The sequence below is a fragment of the Quercus robur genome, chromosome 11, assembly GCF_932294415.1.
Source record: "Quercus robur chromosome 11, dhQueRobu3.1, whole genome shotgun sequence".
In the NCBI taxonomy this organism is placed as follows: Eukaryota; Viridiplantae; Streptophyta; class Magnoliopsida; order Fagales; family Fagaceae; genus Quercus; species Quercus robur.
The window spans coordinates 7,790,819-7,815,963 of NC_065544.1; the positions used below are offsets into that span (position 1 = coordinate 7,790,819).

A 25,145-nucleotide genomic window follows, 5' to 3' on the forward strand; every position below is an offset into this window, starting at 1 on the left:
CCAAAATTCACACACACATTAAATGAGTTTAACTAATTTTATATTTCAAAAATAAGTCAAAACAGTTTAGTGAGCATACATAAACACATGTACTCCTTGTGATGACCAAATCACATTGTACCTGCACATGTATCAAAAGTAGCAAAGAATTTGCGTGTTGTGTGTAAAACATCGTAAGAGTGCATAAGTGTTTCATGTTATGATGATTTTAGATATGAGAAAATTAGTGTAACTCACACACAATCATAACTGCTTGATGGGGACTATCATCTTCTAGGTACATCTAATAACTCTAACATCTCCTAAAAACATTTCACGCTTGTAACCATATTTAAAAGCATTTTGATTCTCTTTGCTTTTATTTTTCTTTTGAGCATATCATGCATGGGCATATAAGAGAGAGAAGAAAATACCAAATTATGTTAAGCTTTTAACATTGCACTTTTGCTATGCCGGAGCATACAAATGTTATTTCATGATCGGCAGGTTTTAGTGATGAGATGGTTATTTATGCATTTCTTTTAGAATTTTCTAGTCTTTCTTGTCAAAAAGAGTAATATGAGTGTTAAGTACAATAGATTACTTAATCTTACTCATCACAAACATGAGCCACAAAGCTCACTTGCTTGGTTGTGCATAGGGATACCATCTAAGTTATAAGAGATACAAAGTTTAGAAAATTTTGTTTCAATGGCCATCCAAGGTACACAAGTATCAATGTATACAAAACACACATTGTTTTTGTATTTTTCTAATTTTTCAATTTTTTTTAATGAAAAAAAAACAAAATAAAGCAAAACTAAAAACAAACAAACAAAAACAAGTTAAACCAAAGCATAACATAAAACTAGACTAACTTAAAAACAAGAAAGCAAAACACACAAGTAATGCATTAACAAAAAGAGAGTGAGAGAGAAAAAGTGACTAGATCACTTAGAGCCTTTTTCCTTCCACACCTTGGAAGAACTTTTCCATTTAGCGAACCCTTGATCCGACTGTGAGGGGGAAGAATTAAAACTGTTCAAGTTCAAAAGAAACATGAGGGTCTTGAGAAAATCTCCAAGAGGAGCAAATGAGGAAAGAAAATGATTCTGATTCCAGACGAGATCATACTGTTGTTTTGTTGAGTGGCTAACCACTTGTAGCAATTAGGTCAAGTATGTCTAGTAGCTCCACAGTGAAGACAGAGATGTTGCTTCTTTTGTTTAGACTTTGGGTTATTACCTTTCTTAGTCCTGGGGTTTCTAGTCTCTTTCTTTTCAAACTTTGAGGGTGCTTCTAAGATAGATTTACCCTTGTCTATGTTCTCACTAGCTAAAATAGTTTTCACATAATTGTTCTCATATTCAACATTATTAGCAGGTGAAACAAACATAGTAGTACTAGAAGAAGCAATATTAGGAGAAGAGAAATCATACCCCAAACCAGTTCGATCAAAAGCAGATTTCTGAAGGCTAAGCATCTCATCAAGCTTTGCACTCGAAGTCCTCTCCAACTGAACACTAACTTGAAACAGCTCTGCTTCAAGCTTCTTGGTCCTCTTAGCTAAGAAATTGTTCTCAAACTGCAGTGCCCCAATGGTCTGATTAGCTTCATCAAACTTTGTGGAGATTTCTTCTCGTTCAAGTTCCACATCATTGAGCTTTTTGGTGGCCAGCCTATACAATTTCTCATGCTTTTTAGAGACCTTGTACAATTTTGCATAGGCTATATGGATGTCATCCTGTTCATCCACCTTCTCAAACTTAGACTCCACCAAGTCCTCTTCTTCATCTACCTTTTTAAGACACCTTAGTAGGATTTACCATGGCAGTGAAGGCATTCGAGATTCCCTTATCATCATTATCCGAATGATCCTTAGGCTTGGTGTCACTCAAGGTAGCAACAAGGGCTTTGCTTTTCCCAATGGTCTTGAGATAAGTTGGACATTCTTGTTTCATTTGTCCAAAGCCTTGATAACTAAAGTATTTTGGTTTGGAGGGAATAGTGTACTAACCACCGTCCCTAGCATCCTTCTTCCCTTTATCTTGGCTCTTAAATTGTGAAGAACTGGATTGTTTTCGGTCCTTGTCAAATCATTTCACATTGGCATTCTTCATGAACTTTTTGAATTGCCTAGTGATGTAGGATTTCATTTTAGAATCTTCATCATCTGAAGACTCATCGGTGTCACTGCTTTTGGCCTTCAGTGCCATGCTCTTGCTTTTACTTGATTTTCCGATCCTAGACAAACACAATTCATAGGTTTGCAAGCTGCCAACCAGTTTTGTCAAAGGAATTTGATCAATGTCCTTTGATTCCTCAATAGCAGTAATCTTGGCATGGAATCTCTCTAGAAGAGATCTAAGCACCTTTCTCACAATCTTGGGTTCAGGAATGGTTTTCCCAAGATTAAATGCAAAGTTTACTATGTCTTTGAGCTTGGCATAGAACTCATTCTCCTCCATCTTAATTTCTTCAAAGCTTGTGGTAAGCCTTTGAAGTTTCGAATCCTTAATAGCCTTACTCCCTTCATAGGTTGTCTGGAAGATAGTCCATGCTTCCTTTGCAGTTTCAGTAAAGGATATTTTCTTGAACTCCTCATTAGTGACTATACTGAATAAAGCATTCAATACCATGCTGTTGAAGTTTGCCGCCTTGATCTTAGCATCATCCCAATCAGCCAGCACTTCCTTTGGCTTGGTATAGCCTATCTCCATAACTTGCCACACCTTTTCATCTAAAGACTGCAAGAAAACTCTTATGCGTACTTTCTAGTATGCATAGTTAGTGTCATCAAATGAAGAAGATATAATAAGAGATTGTCCTCTATCCATGACAAACAGGAGTCAATGGATCACACATCAAAGATTAACCCTAATCAGAGTGTGCCCATTCTAATACCACTTGATAGGCCAAGAATATATTGACCTCTTAGGTAAATTAACTAATTAATTTGCCAAGTGAATTAATTAAGCCAAGTTAACTTGCAATTCGCATGGTAGCATAAACAAACCACCAAATAACTAAATGCAATGGAAATTAAATTTGACACAAGTGATTTGTCTACAAATGGGGAAAATCACTGAGGCAAAACCCCACGAGGTGAATTTAAGGTCACCACTCCCGAGAATCCACTATTATCAAAATAAGCGGTTATAAGTAAATGAATCCCAATACCTTATACCAACCTATAGTTGAACCCTTACCCCAATACACAATTAGACTTGTAATGTAGTAACAATCTCTCATTTTAATGCACTACTCCAAGTACGTGACTAACCAATTGATGCATGGATCCCAGTACGTGACTAACACACCAACTTGTGAAAGATGTTGGTTATAAAGTTCTTCAGTTCATCCACACGATGAAGATCAAGAAGCGTATTGGTTACAAAACCTTACGGCGTACAAACGCAATAATTTCTTCAAGAGAAAGATGAACTAGGGCAAATTGTCTCCGATCACAATATGCATGAATAAAACCTTTGCATCAAGTTAAGATGACCCTTAAAATAATCATTATATATGTCTAGGGTTGTGAGAAAAGAAAAACTAAACACATAGCTTGGATATGCGTGAAAAACATATTTGGAAATCTGCATTTCGTAATCCTCGATAGATATAGTTGTCGAGCTATTTGTCGAGCTTCGAAGAATTAAACCTCGATAGATACATCTGTCGAGCTATCTATCAAGATTTAATGAACAACACTTCTTCACTTGATTTTTGGATAGATTTGCATGACTTCAATACTTGGACTTGAACTCTTATTCCTTGAAGTATTAAACACATCCTATATCTACCCAATTACAAGTAAAGTGCGTTTTGTTAAAGGATTAGCCAGTTCTATATGATATATGTTCTTAACATGTTCCACATATGTCCTAATAGTTATGATTTGAAATATCAAATTACGATCACAGGACCTAAAACGAATGAAAGAAAGTGAAATTACCATTGATACTAGGAGTGGGGGTGTCTGTAGAAGAGTTTGTTAGAGAGTGGGTCACTCTTCCATGGCCACTGATGGGAAGATGAAATTGGGATTGAAGGTTGTATATCGAAAGGAACCAAAATTGAGGGAGAACCTAAATTAGGCTCTTGAAAATTTGATAAAAACCAATTCTAAATCTAAACCAACCAACCAACCAACCAAAATAGCCAAACCTAAATCCTATTAGACGCCCAAAATTAATATAAAATATTTTACCTGTAGCCATTCTAGAGGTCTAACGCTAGCGGGATGCTGAACATTGGGTTGGTTGTGTGGTTTGGTGAAGTAGCGAGGTGGAGGGCTTTGCAACCATGAGAGAAATATAGAGACAAATATTAGTGAGAGAGCAGAGGGAGAGGTCTGTATTTTTTAAGCATGAGATAGAGGAGAGGAATAGATTTTAAAAATAGGATATTAAATTTTTTAAAAAAAGATAGTAATGAGGTGGAAAATTGTGGAGTATCTAAAACTTATGTAATACAACATGTAGGAGTCAACTATTAGTCAAACATATTCAATTTTATAAATATTTATAGATGTCGAATTACAAAAGTGAGATAAATGTATTCTCATTAAGCAAATTACAAGGGAAGTAGATGTCATGCAATAAACTACAAAGTAGTCTCATACTATAAGGGTATACCACATGGGTCACCACTCAGAGTTCAGGGTGTTCCCAGGAACACCCTGACTTGAAAAAAAAATTTATATATAATAATTTAATTTTTTTATTTGTTTACCCTTAAAAGAAAATAGGAACACCCCCAAGCCTTATTAGGGACACCCTCAAAATTTTTATGCCAAACAAATCTTGAACTAAAATTTAAAAAAAAAAAAAAAAAATTATAACAGAGAATTTGAAAAAAAAAAAAATTTGAAACAGAACAAGCCCAAAAAAAAAAAACCCAGCTTCGTTGAGTTGCCATAAGGCGTTGGTACTCCAATAGAGGTAGAGACATGGTGGAAAGAGAGTGAGGTAGAGTCGTAGAGACATGGTGATGACAGGGGCAGCTGGAGAAGAGTCTTGATATCGGAGACCAGAGAGCTTGAAAAGTGAGAAGTGGAAAGTGGAAACTAAAGACAAGAAGAGATTTGTGAACTATCTGCATCAACAAGGACTGCTCACTCTCTGCTTTTGGGTTCCTAATCTAGTTTTAGCCCTTGTTTTAACTTAGCCTTTATTTTACTACTTGTTTACCTTTTCACCATTGTAGGATTATCCCCAACCCCCTCTGACTTGTGAGATATTTTGGACTGTATTGGGTTGTTTGAACTTTCTTGTAGGCCCCTTTCTTTGTTTAATGCATGTTTATTTGGTAAAAAAAAAAAAAAAAAAAAAAAAAAAAAACGACAAGAAGAGAGAGATCCGGATTTTTTTATTTTTAGTTTGAGTTAATGTTTTTATTTTGCGTGCAAGTCTCATACTAAAGTGCAAGCAAGCTGTATACAACCTGCCTAGGGTCTAATGAGATGAAAAAAATAATAATTTTTGAAGATAGGTGGTAGATTTTCTACCGATGAGAGAAAGACATGTTAGGCTAAAAAATTAATGAGAGAGACATGAGAAAAAAATTAATGAAACAACTATACACCAATAATTAATAATTTAATTAACTAATACATTATAAAAGACAAACAAATTAAATTATGTTAGGTTAAATAATAATTAATAATTTAATAATTAATGAAACAATAATACAACAAATTATAATTTATAAAAGGCAAACAAATTTATGAAACAACTAAACAATAATAATTAATAATTTTATTAATATTTCAAATGAACTTATAGTTTATTATACAGGTATCTTTGTTTATTTCATTTCTTTTCATTTTTTTTTCCTTTTGAGATTTTTCGGTGTACATAATGCAAATTTGTTTTGGTTTTAAGAATTTTTTTTTTTTTAAGGCCAAATCTTGAATTTCAGCCGGTATTTATCAAAACGTCCCCAAATAGACCAAAATAACCTAAAATTTTTTCAAAGTAGAATAAGAACACCTTGGACAAAATTTCTGGAGTTGCCACTGCACATGGGTAGTATGTGTAATTTACCTTTCATAATGTGGAAAAAAAAAATGCCCTATGTATCATGTTGTCCATATATTCTACTAGTAAAAAATGAATGAAGCATAATGGGATCCTATCGTATGAAATAAGATTAGATATGCATCGCATGTGTTAATACTTACAAGATAAAGGTTTTACGCAAAATCCTGATTTAATGTTACCCTAAAGAGTTTATTATTTCACATATTATTCTTTTTCTAAATCTACCATAATCGTTTTGAGAATGGTGCACCTACGCAGAATCCAAACAAAGTAGCTGCTGTATGACTAGAAAAAACTAACCGATATCCATCAAAACTAACTTAATACATGTAATTAGATATCAAAACCAACTATTGATTTACAGCAACAGTGCCGGCAATGCTTGATTCTGACGTTTTCTTGAAGCACCAACACTTTGGTTGATTGCAGCAACAGACTGTAATAGTGAAAAATTCTAAATAGAAAGATTTCTACTATTGCATAAAATGGCTAGCTAATTAAATCATTGAGTCCGGCTCTGTTTATATAATCACAGAGGAGAGAGAAAGCTAAGCTAAAAAGGTGGAGATTCTGTTACAACAGGCTTAACAACTTAACCACCTATTACACGTGCGAAAAACAGAAATCAAAAGCTAAAATAACTGAATAAATGAAACACAGCGTTTTTCTCTTAATTGCAAACTCAGGATTTTAAGTGATACGGTGCACCTGACAAATGGGATTCAACACGACACCGTTTCCATTGTCTTTATCAAAATCATCTCTGCTTTTCAAAGAGAAGCTGCCCTGTCTAGAACAACATCATCATCCGTCTTTGCACGATGCTGGCGCCAACTTCGTTGTACACGAATTGCAGCCTTGGATTGCAATTCCTCGGGTCCTAATAGTGAGAACTTAGACTCCATTATTTTTTTGAAGTCGTGGGCCATTAGAGCGAAGGCTTCCACTTTTGTGTGGGTTTTGAGGGTTTTTGAAGAAACAGGAAGTATGGATAGGTTGCGCATGTCGTCGGAGGTGGGTTTCAAAACCCATTCAAGAAGTTTTTCTCCAAAGTGCTGACCTTTTTCAAGACGCTCAGCATGTCGAGAGTCAGATCCTTCACCATTATTGCTTGAATAAGTCCATACAATGCCATTTGTAATCAAGAACAATGCATCAATAGGGTCTCCCTCCTTGACAATGTAGCAATGCTCATTGTAGAACTTTGGCTGGAGAGAGTCGCAAATCTTATGCAACAGTTGTGTACGCTTATCCAAGCCATTATCTTTCATGATTTTTAGCTGCTCAAGAAAAACAAATAAGCTGAAGTACAAATCTATTTCCTAACTAATAAATAAATAAATAAAAGAAGAGATGCTTACTTTCAAATTACCATAAAATCTATTAAAAAAATTTAACTAGAAAACAATGGGCCAAAGAGTTTTGCGGAGGGATGACAATGGAGTGAGCCAAAGCCGAATGATGGGATCTTCAAGATCCACAACAATTCTATTAACTATTCTACCTTTACTTTTTTATTATAAAATTTGTTTCATTAATATAAATATACTTACAAATACGTCTACATTACACATCTAAATGACTAGTCACGATTGAAACTCTTTATAATTATTTATAAAGAGTTAAAATGTGAGACTTATCACATACCTACACAACACACACTTAAACAATGTCCAAAAAAAAAAATGTTAAGTATAGATTATGTAGCTCTAAAAATTAATATTTCAATAATATCTCATCTGATTCATATAAAAAAAAAAAATAGATAGAATAAAATAAATAAGCCATGCGAGCTGCTTGAGCCTGCTTGTGTGATCATAAAACCGATCATTTATTAATAAAACTATTCTCTTTTCCATATTATTATTAATGAAATTTATAATACAGTTATTTAGCAAATTTATAGAGGTAATAAAACTCACATTCTTTAGTATCTGTAAGCAGATATGGCGCTTAACTTTCGTTTGAAGATCCGTTGGAAGATCGGGGACCAGGTTTTCCACATTAACGTCTTCGCCTTCTTCATATCTCTGATTTATGTTTTCCATAATCAGGCTTTTTTCTGTACTATCAAATTTCTTTTGGGAAATCCATGATATCATGCCCTTATGTTGTTTTTGTCGTTGACTTGACCTCATCTTCATGCGTATCTTATCCCATTTTTTTTTGGATTTTGATGTTGTCCACTGCATGTACATCTGTCCCACCTCTACTAAGTCAGTTCAATTTTACCAAATCTCACCTTGTAAGTTGTATAGTTGTCAGATCAAAATATAATTACTTTCAATGCCTAGAACAATTCATTGGATTAGTTTTTCTTTTTTTTTTCTTTTTTTTTTTGGGGGGGGGGGGGGGGGGGGGGAGTGGGGGGCGGCGGTGTGGTAGAAGTGTATTTCAGTAATACTTTTCTTTTACAAAATAAATAAATAAATAAAAATAAAAATAAAAAGATAAGTGAGGAGGCTTAGGTTTCAAATCATCTATCAAAGGTGTAGAAATTATAGACTTCGATCATTTTTTTCCCAAACCATTACCTTGGTTAGGAGAAGAAGGAATAAAATTGTTAGCCTTATGGATGATACTGGTACTTGGCTTTCCAGAGACTCAGACATGCGTCTCTAATATTCAATATTTGATTCATTGATTTAGAAGTTTATATGGCTCTTCCACAAGGCTTTCACAGTAAGGAGGAGATGATTTGTAAACTGAATAAGCCACTTTATAGACTGAAACAGGCATCAAGGCAGTGGTTCTCCAAATTTTCTATCAACTTTACTCCAATTGGGCTTTACTTAGTCAAAAGCTGATTACTCTCTCTTTACTAGGCAACAAGGACAGTCTTTCATTGTTCTTTTAGCATATATGGATGATGGTCTGATTGCTAGTAATGATCAAGAAGCTGTGAATCAATTTAATGTGTTATTGGATTAAAACTTCAAGCATAAGGACTTGGGTGACTTAAAATTCTTTCTTGAGTTGGAGGTAGCAAGATCAGAAAAAGGAATCACTCTTTGTCAAAGGAAGTAATGCATTGGATATACTGAATGATGCAGGTTCAGTTTGTTGCATGCCTGTCAAAACTCCAATGGAACAAAACATTAAGCTTAGTACGTATGAAGGTGAAACTCTCGATAACACAAGCATATATAGAATGTTGGTTGGAAGGCAGCTATACCCAGACCAAATATCACCTTTGATGTTCATAAGTTGAGCCAGGGGTGGAGCTACATTGCTCCTTGGCCCCCCCACCACCCCCCCCCCCCCCCCCCCCCCCCCCCCCCAATTTTTTTTTTCCCCTACAACTATACTAGCAATAGGATATAGCCCTCCCAAAAAATTAGAACGCACCCCCCCCCCCCCCCCCTCCCAAATTATTTCTAAGATTTCTAGTTAGTCCAATGGATTTTTAGTTGACCTACTCAATTGTTCAAAACTTTATTATCTGTCCACCCCCAATTATTCCTAAGATTTATAGTTAGTCCAAAAGATAATGACTAATAATTGATCTTCTCAATTGTCCAAAAAATTTATAATAAATCCAATGGATGATAACTCACTCTCTAGAGCATCATTGACAACCCATTTTCCAACATAATTTCAATTTTTTTCATCTTTAGGTACCTACGGAGCTTTGTTGTAGCTGTTAATGCCAACCCATTGCCCCATTTTCTTTCTTCTCAACACAAAAACTCCTATCTCAACCAAAATTATTAATCCATTTTTTTTCCTTGTGCAACATCATCTTCTTGACTCTTTAAAGAAGTGAATATGCAAGTGCATTTTCTTTTCTCTCTCTTTTATTAATCATCATTGTTATTTTACCATTAGTATTATTTTTGTTTCTTTCTTCTGCCACTATGTGTGTTGATATGCATAAGGGTATTTAAGATTTTTTTGTTCACATTTTTGTGTTGCTATCTTTATTCCATTAAAGATTGTTGGGCATAATTTTGATTTGACCTGTTCTTTTATTGGATTCTTTTTCTTTTCTTTTTTTTTGTATTTGTATTTGTCTATAATAAACTATATAATTTTTGTATATATGTTCATTAATATTTAAGAATATAACAATATATCAAAGTTAATAACTTTGTATTCAATATAAATTATGGTTAATATATCAATACTACAATATGGCCCCCTAAATAAAATTTTCTGGCTACACCCCTGAGTTGAGCCAATATATGGTAAAACCAAGGAAGCTTCATTTGAATGCAGCACACAAAATTCTACTGAAAGGAATATTTTTCTCATCTAGTGCAGAACTTCATGCAAAAGGCATTGTAGAATCAAATCGGGCTTCATGTCCAAACACAAGAATGTCTATGGCTGGATAATGCATCTTATTTGAGATTCTTTAGTGTCTTGGAAGTCTAAGAAGCAACCAATAGTCTCAGATCTTCAGAAAAAGCTGAATATAGATCCAAGGCAATTGCTACTTGTGACATAGTTTGGATATTATATCTTCTCAAGGATATTTAAATTGAAGGGAAGCTTTGTTATTTTGTGACAGTCAATTTGATCTTCACATTAGATCCAATATATCCTATGTTCTATGAGAGAACTAAACACATAGAAATTGACTGTCATAGTGAATATTCACTCACCAGCAGCTCATCTTAAGGGGAGTATCAAAATATAGAGAGCAAGAAGAGAGACCAACTCAAAGAGAAGAACGAAAAGAATCAGATAAAGTGCTTGTTAAACTACTTGCAGTTTTTAGTTACAATTACTTGTTTTGGTTAGTAACCACGTGCTACACACGTGACTTCATTGTGTAACAAAATTAGGCGGTTTTAAATTGGATCCATTCCCATTTCCTAAGGGATTGCCCCCTTGCAAGGCAATTTTGGCTTTTTCCTTGGGGACAACTGTCTTGATGCTTTTTTTCTTTAAACTCCTTTATCCACGTAGCATTAATTTAACTCTTCATTCCTATCGTTCTCCTTGGAGCTTGGTCTTCTCTTTGGGAATATGGGCCTTGTGGTTACATAGTAAAAGATGTGTGTTCAAAAACTCTGCTTGGCTGCCCCTAGTCCTTCTATTGTCTTTGAGGTGAGTAGTGGATTTCTTCCACTTTGCATGTGAAAGACCAAACAAAAAAAAAATTCAAAACCACATTGCAAGTTGAGTGGTGCAAACAAGCAGATAATTGGGTTAAATTAAATATCAATGGTTCCTCTTTGGGTAATTCAGGTTTGGTTAATGCTGGTGACATAGTTGAAGTTAAAGATCATAGAGGGATTTGAGTTTCAGGCTTCTCAAGGGCTGTAGATATTCCAACAAGCGTTACAGCCAAACCTTGAGATATCAAAGACGAGTTGAACTTATTCAACCAACTTCAATTACAACTTGATAAAGGTTGTTCACAAACGGTAGACTGTTTGGACCAACATTGATCACTCTGATCCTAGTATTCTGGTGGTTCATAAAATTGATAAATGTGGAAAAGCCTTACGTGAATGGAGTTAAAGTTGATTTGGGAATGTAAGGAGAGTGTAAAGTTGTTATTTACAACTATTTTGTGTTGGCTTTAATTCTGTGCCAAATTTGATTGTAATTCTATTCAATCATTTTTCCCTATATTTTATGTGAAATTTTATTGTAAGAGTTGTGTGTGAGAGAGAGTGTGAAGACTCAAGCTCTTATTGAAGACCAAGTAGATTTCACGAGAAGATATCCCGTGAAGTAAGTCACATGCAGAGCACATGACTAGAATGCGAAGAGTCATGATAGCTGGAGTTTTTGCAAGTAATTTACAGGTAAGGCCTTCTTGCAAAATACCAGCAAAACATTCTGTTTTGCTATTTTGTCATTTGTGCTCCACCATGTCTTCACTCACACTATATATATCATCATTACGCACATATTGTAAGGAGTTTTTTTCAGAGAGAAAACCCTAGCATACACACTTGAGAGTTAGAGATTGTCATATCCACAATCATCGACACATTTCCTTGGGGTTTTCCTCTACTCCTACCTTTCTATATCGAAATCCTTGAGAGGTTGATAGCCCAAACACTTGCCACACTCAATCTGAGTGTCAAGTGAGGTTTTGGTGCTACTGGGAAGCATTAGAAGAAGCCAATCGTTGACAGATGCAATCAGGCTGAATTGCGTGATCTGGGAAAGCTAGAGAAGACAAGGCTTCATCAAGTCAGTTGACAGCAGGAGCTTGGAGGGCTCGAGTACATGGGATAGACTAGGCTTGGAGGGTCTTTTGTTATTCGTGTACTCCAACTTATTCTCTAGTGGATTGATTTACCACTTGGAGGGCGACAAAAAGGTCTTTCGCCGAGTTCTTCAGTTTTCTCTTCGATAACCTGTCTTGATATTATCTTGTGTTTGCATTCTTCTTCTCTACTCTTTTAGCTTTCATTTTATTGTTAATATTTGATGAATATGGCTTAGAGTAGTTTTATTGTTTGTTCACTCACATCTACTCTTATTCTGCACTTAGTTTAAGTTAGAATAAAAACAACCGAGCCGTAACTTTTATTTGGGGGTCTAAACAAGCTCTTGTGTTTATACACAAATCTGAGCTTTCAAAGGGACTTGGAATTGAAGAGAAAACAACTTCAGTAGGTCAAGAAGGAGGCACTGGTGTCTGTGGTAAATTTTCAGGTGTTGGAGTTAAGAAGTGAAGTTAATGACTTACTTGATAAAGAGAATAGAATGTGGTTTCAAAGATCACGATCATTATGGACTGTTCATAGAGATAAAAATTCAATATATTTTCATAGCAGAGGAACTCAAAGGTTTCGGAAAAATAACATTGATGATATTAGAAGTTCTTCAGGACATTGGATCACTGATTCAAAAGAAGTCGCAAATTGTCTAATTAATTACTGCCAAATCTTGCTTTCCTCCACGGGCAACAATCAACCAAAGGAAACAATCAACATAATTTCTTTGCGTGGTCACCTCAGGTATGAATGAACAGCTTAATTATGAGTTTATGACATGGGAGGTTTAGGTTGCTCTTAAACAGATGACACTTCTAAAAGCTCCAGGACTTGATGGTACGCCACTGCTCTTTTATCAGAATTATTGGAATCTTGTAGGCATGGATGTTACTTAGTTTGTACTTTCTTTTCTTAATTCTACTTCCCTTCCTCAACATCTCAACCATACTTTTATTACTCCCATTTAAAAAGTCAATAAGCCTGAACTTGTTTCTGAATTTAGATCTATAAGTCTTTGTAATGTTCTATATAAGACTTTCTAAGGTCTTGGCTAATAGACTAAAGAGAATTCTACCAAAGATTATCACCACTGAGCATAAGTGCCTTTACCAAGAACCGTCTCATCTCTGACAACATCATGGTGGCTTTTGAGACTTTTGCATAGCATGCAACATCACATTTTAGTCAAAGATGGTTTTATGGCCCTAAAGCTGAATATGAGCAAAGTTTATGATAGAGTGAAGTGGTCTTTCCTAAAGTCTGTAATAAGAAAGAAGAGGTTCAATGAATATTGGATTTTTTTTTTTTTTTTTGGTTGTCAATGGGGAACCAAAAGGTTTTATCAAGCCAAACAAGGGGTATTAGACAAAGCAATCCTCTTTCCCCTTTCCAATTTCTCATATACATTGAAGGGCTTCACAATCTTATTTCTCAAACAACTCAACAAGACATTATTCATGGATTGTCTTTGAATTCAATAAGTCCCAAGTTAACCCATCTTTTATTTGCAAATGACAACCTTCTACTCTATAAATCTACACATGAGGAATGTTAGAAAGTGTTGGATATCTTGGGGGTTTATGAGAGGTGTTCAGCTCAACAGATTAATAGAGATAAGACTACTATCTTCTTTAGTAAATTCTACCTCGAAAGATCAGAGGACTCAAATTAAGGAGGTTCTTGGGGTTACATAGATAAAGCAATATGAGAAATATCTAGTTTTGCCCTCTTTTGTGGGTAGAAAAAAAAAAGGCCAACTTTGAATACATCAAAGAACATGTATGAAGTTGCAAGGCTAGGAGCTTCAACCAAGTTGGACAAAGAGCCATGGGAAGCATCTCATTAAAAGTGGAAATAGGAGAATTGTATTCTGAAGCTCTTTTCCACGTACTTGATGTCGATACTTCCTACAATGTGTTGTTGGGATGCCCTTGGGTACACACTTATGGAATAATTGGTTCTGCACTTCATCAATGCTTTAAACTTTGTGATGAAGATGGAAATGTGAAAATGGTGTACACTGATCCTAACCCTTACATGGGAGAAGAGGTGAATTATCTTGATGCCATATTTTAAGCAACAACCATGCTTATGCACTTATCCAAAAAACAAGGATACCGAGGAAGAAGGGTGAGGGACAATGTGTTTACCCTTGTGTAAATGAGAAGTTAATTAAAAAGCTCCAATATTTATTTAAAAAAAAAAAAAAAAAAGGCTCTCTAGGTTGAAAACTTTTCTATGAGGTGACCTAGGCAAAAGTAAGGGCACAAAAATAATAATAATCCCACTAGGTTGAAAATCTTTTTATGAGGCTGCCTAAGCACCAAAAAAAAAAAAAAAAACTCTGCCCCTTATTGAACTACATGTTGACTTAATCCCCTTCCGGGTACGTAGGCAGCTTGATATTATTTATTGAGTTTAGCAGCCACATATTTCAAAAAAAAAAAATCTCCCTTTTTTTGAACTACGTGTTGACTTGATCCCCTTTCGAATATGTAAGCAGCTTGATATTATTTATTGAGTTCAGTCACATATTTCAAAAAAAAAATCTCTCATTTTTTGAACTACGTGTTGACTTGATCCCCTTTCGGGTACGTAAGCAGCTTGGTATTATTTACTGAATTCAGTCACATCTTCAAAAAAAAAATCTCCCACCCGAAAATCCCCTTTGAACTACGTGATGACTTGATCCCCTTATGAGTACGTAGGTAGCTTAGTATTATTTAGTGAGTTTAGTCATATCTTCAAAAAAAATCATCATTCTTGAACTATGTAATGACTTGATCCCCTTTCGGGTACGTAGACTGCTTAGTATTATTTACTAAGCTCAGTCACATGTCCAAAAAAAAAAAACTGTTTCCCATTAAATAAGTGATCAATCTTACGAAGGCAAGAAAATTTGCATAAGTACAAATCAATGCCCAAAACAAAGAAAAAAAAATATCATGACAAATGTCAAAGCCAAATCAATCTACTAATTGGGACTTTAGATTCAACAGAAGGAGTCCAAGCCAAAAAGAAAAAAAGAAGAAGAAAAAAGACATGAATGTCACACAAGAATTCTAATATTGCATGACACCTGAGGGGCAACTGTTGAAACAAAAAAAATACACATTAGAGCAAATGTACCTCACCCAAAAATAAGGGTTGACATATTTAAAAAAAAAAGATGCTACGTCTACAATATTTTTACAATAAATTACAGGTGGTTAGTTGTTATTGGTTCAAATTTGAACTTAACACTAAGATTACTTTTTTGTCCCAACAATAACAACCTGCTACTTAGAATTTATTGTAAAAATGTTGTAAACATATCATTTCTCTTAAAAAAATAATAATAATAATCATATGAGTTCAAAAACTAGTAATCATATGAGTCCAAAAACTAATAAAACAAACTACCTATAAGCTAGTCTGCCATTACCTATAAGAAATGACTATTTTTTTGTGAGAAACGCCTATAAGAAAGGACTAAAGTGAGAATGGAATGAAATGATCATAAAGGAATGAAATGGAATTGAATGTATTTAAGTAAGGGAAAATAATGGAATTGAATAGAATTAAGTAACCTTGATTGGATGTTTTAAAATAAAGGAATGGAAATAAATAAAAATGAATGGAATGTAAGTAATCTTGTTTGGAATGCAATGGATTTATTTTATAACAATATTACTATTAGACCCCTACCTTTTTTAAAAAATGATTGAATATATTGGGATATTTTAGGAGTTTTAGTAAAAAATTCATCAAATTTAATTCCATTTCCTCTCATCCCTCCCAATTTTGGAGAGAATGAAAATTTTGAGATTTTAAGGGAATAGAAAGGAATGAGTGTTCCCTCCTACCTAACTCATTCTTTCCCACTTAAACTCCCAAACATGGGAATGAACTTTTCATTCCTTCCATTAAAACTCTCAAATAAGAGAAGGGAAGAATATTCTACAATTATTCTTTATATTTCTTTCCATTCCATTACATTCCCTCTTCTCAAACGAGGGCTAAAGTTCAAGGAGTGTCAGGGCATTTTTTCCCTCAATTTTTTATACACCTTTTTATGTCATGTATAAATATAAGTGCATTATAGTATTACTTGCTCTACACACCTGTCACTTAGTATTGCACACTTATCATGATTGTATAAAAATGCAGTCTCTCTTGTACAATAAGATGTATAGAAACGCAAAGATTATTCCCACACATTTTGTTTTCTCTCTTTGCTAGTCTTTAGTTTTATATGTTGTTGTTCTACTCTCATTTGAAGAAGAAGAGTAGTGTTAATAAATTAAGGCTTTGTTTGGTCAGAGGAGTGGAAAAGTGGGAGGATGGAAAATTAGGAGGATAGAAAAGTTTTGGTTTTCTCTCATGTGTGTTTGGTTGGAGGGGTGGAAAAGTGGGAGGGTGGAAAACCTTTTTATTTGGTTGGAGAGAAAAGTGGGAGGATGGAAAATGTAGTTTATATGAATTGACTATTATGTGAAGAGATGGGAAAGTGAAGGGTAAGTGAATGCAATAAAGATGAGGATATTTTTGTAATTTATTACTCACATCATCTTTTCTCCTTAGTTTTCCTCCCAAATTGGGAGGACAAAATTATGTGGGCCCAGAGGGATTATTTTCCACACCATTTTCTTTCTCTCTTGTTTCTCTCCTGAACCAAATAAGAGAAAATTCCATTTTCCACCCTATTTTCCTCTCCTTTTCCATCCTCCCTGTTTTCACCCCAACCAAACAGGACCTAATGGTTTTAGGTTCAAACAAGCAGCAGCTGTGTTGTCTATTTTTTCTATCAAAAAATAAAAAATAAAAATGTTATGTGATTACTTTATTTGAATTAGTATTGGATTATTTTATTCAAATAAATTAGTTTGTTTTAGAATAAGTTAGATGAGTGATTAGGAATCTAGGTTTATGAGTTTGGTATAGGATTATGATTTGAGGTATTGATCTAACTGGAAGTCTGTCTTATATAACTCAAACATTATTGACAAAGGACAGTGGCGACTCTAGGAATTTTGTTTAGGGGGGTCATTAAGAAACTTAAATTAAAAAAATAAATAAATAAAAAGAGAACTTGAATATATCAAGTTATCAACAAAAAAAAAAGTTTTACAATTTCCTTCTACATTTTTCAAATTTTGAATTGTTACGTGATAGTTCATTATGAGTATTTATTGTCAATGTGGGTAGCTATGACCATTTTATTTTGTTAAGTTTGTCTAATGTTTTTATTGTTCCCTCAACCTTAATGACTCTAGAGAGCCTTTCTACTTCCAGTAATTGAGGATTCTGACTTAGATCTATCTGATCTTGGTCTAGAAGAGGTATTCATGACAAATAATGAACCAAAAGAGAAAGAGGAAGATGATGTTCTTCGCCCACCCCCACCGCCACCAATTTTTCCCCCACCACCGTTTATCCCAGAATACCAAACAAGGTTGGCTTATTCGCCAACTACAGATTCAAAACATTTGTTTACCCTTGACAATGCTCCTCCTTCCAGATGGCATGATGAGATCTTTAGCATGTATTCCTGGTGTATTGCTGAACTGCAAGCCCCGAATGCCACTGTGCCCCAAATAATTGCTAAATTTGTGGAAAGAATTACAGGAAGGCTAAGAGAGTGGTGGATCAATCTAGGAGAATACAGACAAAGACAAGCAGCCTAGTGCAACACGTTGGAAGACTTTTTCACAATTGTCCATAATGAATTTCTTGGCTCTGTAACTCATTACACGGAGGTAGTACGAGAAGAATTCCTTTTGATAATATTTTAAACTAAATGAATAAACTTAACTCATTGGCTCTATATTAATTATTAACGCACACAATCATACTTATTCATACATAAAATAATACACTACGTGTTTACTTAAACAATTAAATGCTTGAACAATTACTAACTTTACAATTTTTTTTCTTGAATCTTTCTGACTTTATAACAAAAAGTTATTATAATATGATAACAATACACACACATGTAATAAACCCTCTTTTTTTCCTAATTATTAAATTATATAAAGTTATATTATATTTATACTATACACACAAATATCCACACACATCATTATTCATACAAATAACATTATAACAAAAAGTAATGCACAAAATTAATATTAGACATACTCACACACACAATATAAATTTATAATAAAGAGTGACACTTACAATTCAAAACCACTTACTTATACTCTTAGAGTTGGAAATACTTGTTTGTCTTCCTAGTTCCTTTTAATACAAAAAAGAGAACAAAAAACAAAAAAAGTAAAGAAAAGATAAAAGAGAACCAATAACAAAATACTTTAAAAAAAATTAAATAATACATTAATTTCTATATTTAAATAATTCAAAATTCACTAATGATACCATCAACATAAAAGAATAAAAATAAAAATACTAAATATTGTGGAACATGTCAAGTTATCAACCTTCACTGGTGTGCCTATTTCTATTCATATAAAATAATAATAATAAAGTTAAATTACCTAAGAAGATAACTAAACAAAAAAAGTTTTAAGAATAAAACCTAACATATTAGGTAAAGAAAATTAAGTAAATATTTAATATAAATTGCATCTCATGAATCAAACCTCAAGTTGGCTAGTAATTTTGTTAGTATTTTTATCTACAATTTTCTTTTTAATATAAGTTAAGTATACAAAGAAAGTGATTCAATAAAGGATTAAAATTATATAACTATACTATTTTATTAAATGAATTAAGTTACCTAAATGCATATAACCAATTTTTGTAATAAAAAAATCACTTTAAAAAACATTTTAGGTTCAATTGGCCACGAGTTGACCTGCCTTGACTTGAAAATTAAGCAACCCAAGTACGGGTTCACCCGTTTTTACTCCAGGTCCCAAAATCCAAGTAAGGTTTTGAGGTTGTTTATATAGTTCTTTGCTTTTCTAGCCATTGGAGATCTTCAATGGAGGCCTTAATGGCTTTGGTAATGCCTCTGGTGGTTTAAGGATGTGCTTTAAATATCCATCCAATAGTCATGCTTACGCGTCCGTCCATTAGTAATGGTTCACGCACTAAATGCACGTTTATGGCGCATTGGTCATCCAAAGGCTTCCCTGGATGATGGGAATTTATTGGTTCATCAGTTAAGCAGTTACATAGTTGGATTTTAAAAAAGGAACCTAAATAATAATACCTAAGTATGTACCTAAGTTTTTCGTTTAATGATATATGCAAGGTATCTCAGTGAGCAAAGATGTGATAATTGAGGTGGGAGGCCATGCATTGAAGGCAAACATCACCACTCTTGGTCCACTAGTCCTACCTGTTTCTGAGCAACTTCATTTCTTTACCAACATGCTCTTTAGAAAGAAAGCCAAGCCTTACATCCCTGACTACAAGCTTGCTTTCAACCATGCTTGCATATTGGGAGCAACTAAGAAAGTGCTGGACGAGATACAAAAGAACTTGGAGCTCACTGAGGATTACATGGAGGCATCAAGGAAAACTTTGGAGCGATTTGGGAACACTTCAAGTAGTAGTATTTGGTATGAATTGGCGTACTTGGAAGCAAACTCAAAGGTCAAGAATGGTGATAGAATTTGGCAAGTTGCTTTTGGGTCAGGGTTCAAGTGTAATAGTGTTGTTTGGAAGGCTCTTAGGAATGTTGGGAAGCCTAAGCTGAGTCCTTGGATTGAGGATTAATTATATCTGGAGGATGATACAAAGAAAAGAAGGATAAGATGATATATAATTGTACAATCATTATTGTTAATTGTTAAGCTCCAAGCTGCAATCTTTTTTTCGTGTTAACTACTGAATTGCTCAAAATAGCAAATTCTTCCGATGATTAATTCCATGGATGAAAGAGGACTGCGACATCTCATTATATCCATATGAAGATACTATAATATAAAAGATGAGTTGAAATTATACCCAATGTAATTTGACAAAAGCAAGAGTTATGAGATTAAAATGGCCTTGGATTTTAGGATTAATGACGAAGGGTTCCACAAGTTGGCTTGCTTCATTGTGATTTCTTTACAAGCACTACAAGAAATTTGGTTATTTTCAACGGTTGAAACCGTTGAAAATACTATTTTTTACGGTTAAAGTAACCGTCGATAACCGCCATTAAAAACTATGTCGAAATTTTTTTTCTACGGCTTATGCAACCGTTGAAAAAAATGTTTCACTTTTATCAATGGTTAATAAACATCTAAGTATTATTAAAAGCCGTTGAAATATAAACATATAAAGATGCTTATTACTTTTTTCTACATGTACTCAACCGTCGATAAAGGGTATCTTGAGATAAATGTCAACCGATTGTAAATGTTGAAATAAGTATTTTCTTTAAAATAAATAAATAAATTTGGATACACTTTTTACATTGATCAAAATTTAATAACCCAATTCAAAATATAATGTAAACACAATTGTGCAATTCCTAATTAAATTTACAACAACCAATCAACTACTCTTTTAACACAATAAAAAAAACTGTACAAATGCAATGGATAAGGAAGAACTTTGACCAGATCCACCATATTGACCACAACATGTCAGGAAAAGATATATTTATGAAAATCCACTTCCTTTTTTAGTGGAAGCCATAATTTGACTCGCATCCAAATTAAAGTTAGGATAAAATGACCTGCACTCTCATCCTGAACAGAACATAACCCTTCTTTGAGTAAGCCAGCTTGTATGACAATCTGAAATGAAGACATGTAAGTAATTAGAAAATGAAACAGAACTTGAGCGCTTCAGTAATAACTGATATTAATTGGGAAAACATCACCATAGTTCCCCTTTCTGTAGGAAACCTTTTAAACAACCCCCCCCCCCCCCCCCCCCCCCCCCCCTCAGTTTTTACATAAAGATTGGCGATTGCCTACAGTTAAGAGACAACCAAGACAATGCCACATGGCCACATAACAATTAGAATTAGTGAATTACTGATCTACACTGGGCCCTCATGAATTTTTAAGAGTAAAAAATTATGTTAACCACAAATGTGCATCAACAACATCTTCTTCGTAGGATTCTCTAAGACAATATGTCATCCTATAAACATCCCAATCAGATGATTCAGATCAGAACAAGTCAACCCAAAAGCGCGCACACACACACACACACAAAAGCATCCTTTACCTTTTTACTAGTCGGGGTTATCAAAAGTTAAAGTATTTTTTCTTCTTTGAGCAACCGTAGATGACAATGAACTTAGTATTTGTGCTTAAAACATGCAATAAACCATTATCTGCATAGACTGCAACAGTTGAATTCCATGAAATCACATCCTCCACTGGAATACTATCAAATGATTTTTTTGCATCAACTAAACTTCCACAAGCAGAATAAAAATCTACCAAAGCATTAGCTACGAATATATTTGATTCTACCCATCCAAACTTAACAGGGAGGCAATTTTTATAGTGTTATGGTAACATTTAAATGCAGCAGGGAAACGTTTTTCTCTCATCAAGCACATCATTTCCTAGTTCAATTGAAAACTAGTAACATCAATAAGCGACAAATGAAGGCTAAGTCACCCAAACAGCATTTATAGCATTTTTTTATAAGTATTGATGCTTTTATAAAAAAAGATCACTCCATGTACAAGATGAACACAAAGAAGCAAAAAGAATTACAAATAATCAATAATTTTCAGCAATGAAATTGCAACTAGTGAACTTCAATGCACAGGACCAATCAAGCAAAGATGTACTAAATAAATCGATGAGATTGTAGAAGAAAATTATAAAAGTAAATTTGATGAAAATTAACATTTTAGAAGATAGCAAAAATGGATTGTAGCAGGACCTGCAATTTGGTAGTTGAATAATCAGCAGGATGAGATTGTAAAAATTTTGAAAGAACAGATTTATCCGCATTTCTTGAATGGGTGTCACCAGCTTCTTCATCCCCAAACCAATCTGAATAGTCAGGGCAAAAGGAAGTGCCAACACTCTGAAGAAGTGCTTTTATTTGCTGCAGTAAAATTTTAAAGAGAGAAAAAAAAATAAAAAAATAATAATAATAAAAAATAAAACATAATTGATACTAATTCTTAATCATCCACTTTATCAATATCAAGTTTCATTGCCACATTCAAATACGATACTTCAAAGTACAGGAACTCCATGGTACCTGCTTTTCATCTGTCCTGTTTGCAGCACAAATTTCCCTAAGGCTTGGTCCCAAATCAAGGCCAGCTGAAATACAAAGCAAAATCAGGTATTACCAGATGATCAAGACTCAATTTCAGTTTTAACTAGCATTTCATCGGTCAAGAAAGTAAACTTCAATGGGGGTAAAAAGCAATTCAGCCATTTTTGTGATAAGTATAATTGTATTAATTAAACAATAATTGTACAATAATTCCAGATTTGCAGTTTAATTCTACAGGCTATATAATCAACTGCTCCAATGAAAAGATTCAGCAATGCAAAAACCAATTCAGCTATCCAATGATTTAAAAGTAATTACGTAGTGCAAGCAACAGTAGATTTACAGAGGGACCCCCAATCTTTCCTTTGACCAACATGTCCTTGAACCAACCTGTCCCCCTCTTTCTCAGGAATCTATCTTTAAAAAAACAATCCCATAACTAACGAAAAATAGTATTTATTTAAAGATATCGTTCAATCAATGGCCATGAAAACAATCTTTGGACAATAGAGCAAAAATTCAACTCATAACACACACACACACACACACAGATGTCTAAACACAAAGACTCCTTCCAGTACATAGAGCAAATATTATTATATAATTTACAAGATATTATTAATTAATTAATAACAATAATTCAATCATTTATAAACTTATTTATAAATTTACACAATCCAATCTCAGGTGGTCTACGTAAGTATATTTAAAACATTTTACACATATAAACAAGCATATAATATCATATATACTTTAACCCATCTTCATGTTCATGAGCTAAACATAGGCTTGAGCTTATAAGAGAGATGGGCTTGCTTGGATGGGGAATAAATCGAAGTGAATGGTTGTCTGTTGCACCTCTTGGTGGATGTGTCCAGTTGGGGACACATGCAGTGCACCAAGGGAATCAAGCCCAAGTCAGCCTAGGCATCCACATTATGTTCTTGTACCTTTCCTCAAGCCCACCACCAAAATAAGTAGTCCACCACCATAATTAATTACTATTAACTACCCACTTCTAAAATTTGTTGTCACATTGTTCAAAGCAAGAGAATCCTTCCCCTTACAATTAGTGCCAAAAATTACTTTAGAAAACCAATAAAATAGCAGAAGATATTTGTGAACGTTTGAAAAATAATCCCCAATAGAATAAACACAATAGAATTTCTAAAGTAATCCTTCACATTGTTCCATAGAATTTGTTGTCAATGTTTTGGACATTCACATCCATGTCTCTTGATTCAACTATATGTTTTGGACATTCACATCCATGTCTCTTGATTCAACTATAGACAAACTAATCCCCAATTGAACCCAAGAAGAATTTTTAAAGTCATTGTCCTGTTTTTTAAATAATTCAAAAGGTTCAGAGTTCAGACCAAGAACTGGAACAAATTTAATATAAGATCTAAGTGTCCAACTTTCATATCTCTTTTTTACTATTCTTGTTTAATTTTCTCAGCAACCAAGCACAGTTAGGCAAAAAATTATTATAAAAAGCGATTGAACCTGACTGGAAGGAACCGTGAAACCATCGACAAAGATGGAAACCCCATCGAATATAGGCTTCACAGAACCCGAACCACCATGAGAAGAAGTCGAAGCTTCGGCTTCAAACTGGTTCTGAAGTTTCCTATTCTTCTCCACCATATAACTACATTAAAAGAAAATCGTCAACAACACCATCAAAAAATTGCAATCAAAACACAAACACGAAGTAACAAATTCAACGGTGCTTGACATGAAAAAATTCCAATTATCCTCGACCATAAAATCATAAATTTTCAAAAATTGAAGAAATGAGAGAGAGAGAGAGAGAATAGAAGAAGAACCTGCCGAAATTGGAGAACGGTGAATTGCTGAAGGAGGAGCGAGACGGTGAAATCAATTCGATGGAGATGATCTTGATGAGGAAATCAAAACGAAAATCATAAAAAAAAAAAAAAAAAAAAAAACCTAGTCAAGAACTTTGTTTGGTTGCCTAGAAAATTATAGAAAATAGAAAGGTTTTGAAATTGATTAATAGCCATGACCGCAAAGAGCTATGAGAGAGAGCGACAGAGAGAGAGAGAATGAGAGAGCGACAGAGACAGAGAGAGAGAGAAGGATAAAAAAAAAATTAATAGTAAAAAATACTGTAGAATCTATACAACTTCCGTGTTTTTATTTTCAACGTTTTATAACTGTTGATAAAATACTTAATTTATTTTTTTCCACATTTATCCCATTGTTGATATAACTTTTCCCTATTTATTTATTTAACACTTATTTCAGCAGTTATCTTAACTTACCAACTGTGAAAATAAATATGTAAATTTATTTTATTTTATTTTATTCAACAGTTGTATATAACTACAAAAATTTAAAGTTTTTATTAATATTATTTAGTGACCGTAAATAAAAATATGTTAAAAAACTCAAATTTGTTGTAGCAAAGAAAGCCACTAGACACTAAACTTGATATTAAATCATTGTTTTTTGGCTTAATTTTGTGTGTATTTATTATCTCATATTTATGTATTTTTCTTGGGCATTATTATATTTGGAAAAAATGTACTCGAGCCGGTTACACCTCGGCCAAAGTTGCATTCTGCAACCTGCTTGTGAGGTGCATAACATGCTAAATTTGGGATCTTTGTTATATCATATATGCAAGTTGCGACAAGCATGCAGACATCATTTCCAACGTACACTGTCATGATCGACTTTTCAGCTTTATCAAATATGACAAATAACGCACATTGTGCATGCTCGACGTGAAAAATCAGTCAAAGCTGAGTATATACACCTA

At 33.9% G+C, this 25,145-nt stretch overlaps 2 protein-coding genes across 7 annotated transcripts; both read right to left on the reverse strand.

Annotated features, from left to right (window-relative positions):
* Window positions 1-6,478: 6,478 nt before the first annotated feature.
* Window positions 6,479-9,145, reverse strand: LOC126706978 (cyclic nucleotide-gated ion channel 1-like). The gene is made up of 3 exons (XM_050406569.1): window positions 8,561-9,145; window positions 7,949-8,224; window positions 6,479-7,306 (listed from the first exon to the last, which is right to left on the reverse strand). Exons 1-3 carry the CDS (start codon window positions 8,636-8,638, stop codon window positions 6,797-6,799), a joined length of 864 nt encoding a protein of 287 aa, XP_050262526.1. The 5' UTR covers window positions 8,639-9,145; the 3' UTR covers window positions 6,479-6,796.
* An 11,457-nt stretch (window positions 9,146-20,602) lies between these two features.
* Window positions 20,603-24,462, reverse strand: LOC126706419 (tRNA ligase 1-like). Of its 6 annotated transcripts, XR_007648588.1 has the most exons (5): window positions 24,187-24,455; window positions 23,864-24,008; window positions 22,334-22,398; window positions 22,007-22,174; window positions 20,603-20,895 (listed from the first exon to the last, which is right to left on the reverse strand). XR_007648588.1 is itself a non-coding variant. In XM_050405865.1 (4 exons), the coding sequence occupies exons 2-4, from the start codon at window positions 24,002-24,004 to the stop codon at window positions 20,820-20,822; spliced, it is 282 nt and encodes a 93-aa protein (XP_050261822.1). In that variant the 5' UTR covers window positions 24,005-24,008; window positions 24,191-24,462; the 3' UTR covers window positions 20,603-20,819. The 6 variants fall into 6 exon arrangements, 5 of the variants coding, with proteins under 5 accessions (XP_050261822.1, XP_050261821.1, XP_050261819.1 ...); XM_050405865.1 differs by lacking the exon at window positions 22,007-22,174 and having other exon boundaries at window positions 24,191-24,462; XM_050405864.1 differs by lacking the exon at window positions 22,007-22,174 and having other exon boundaries at window positions 24,187-24,459.
* Window positions 24,463-25,145: the final 683 nt, after the last annotated feature.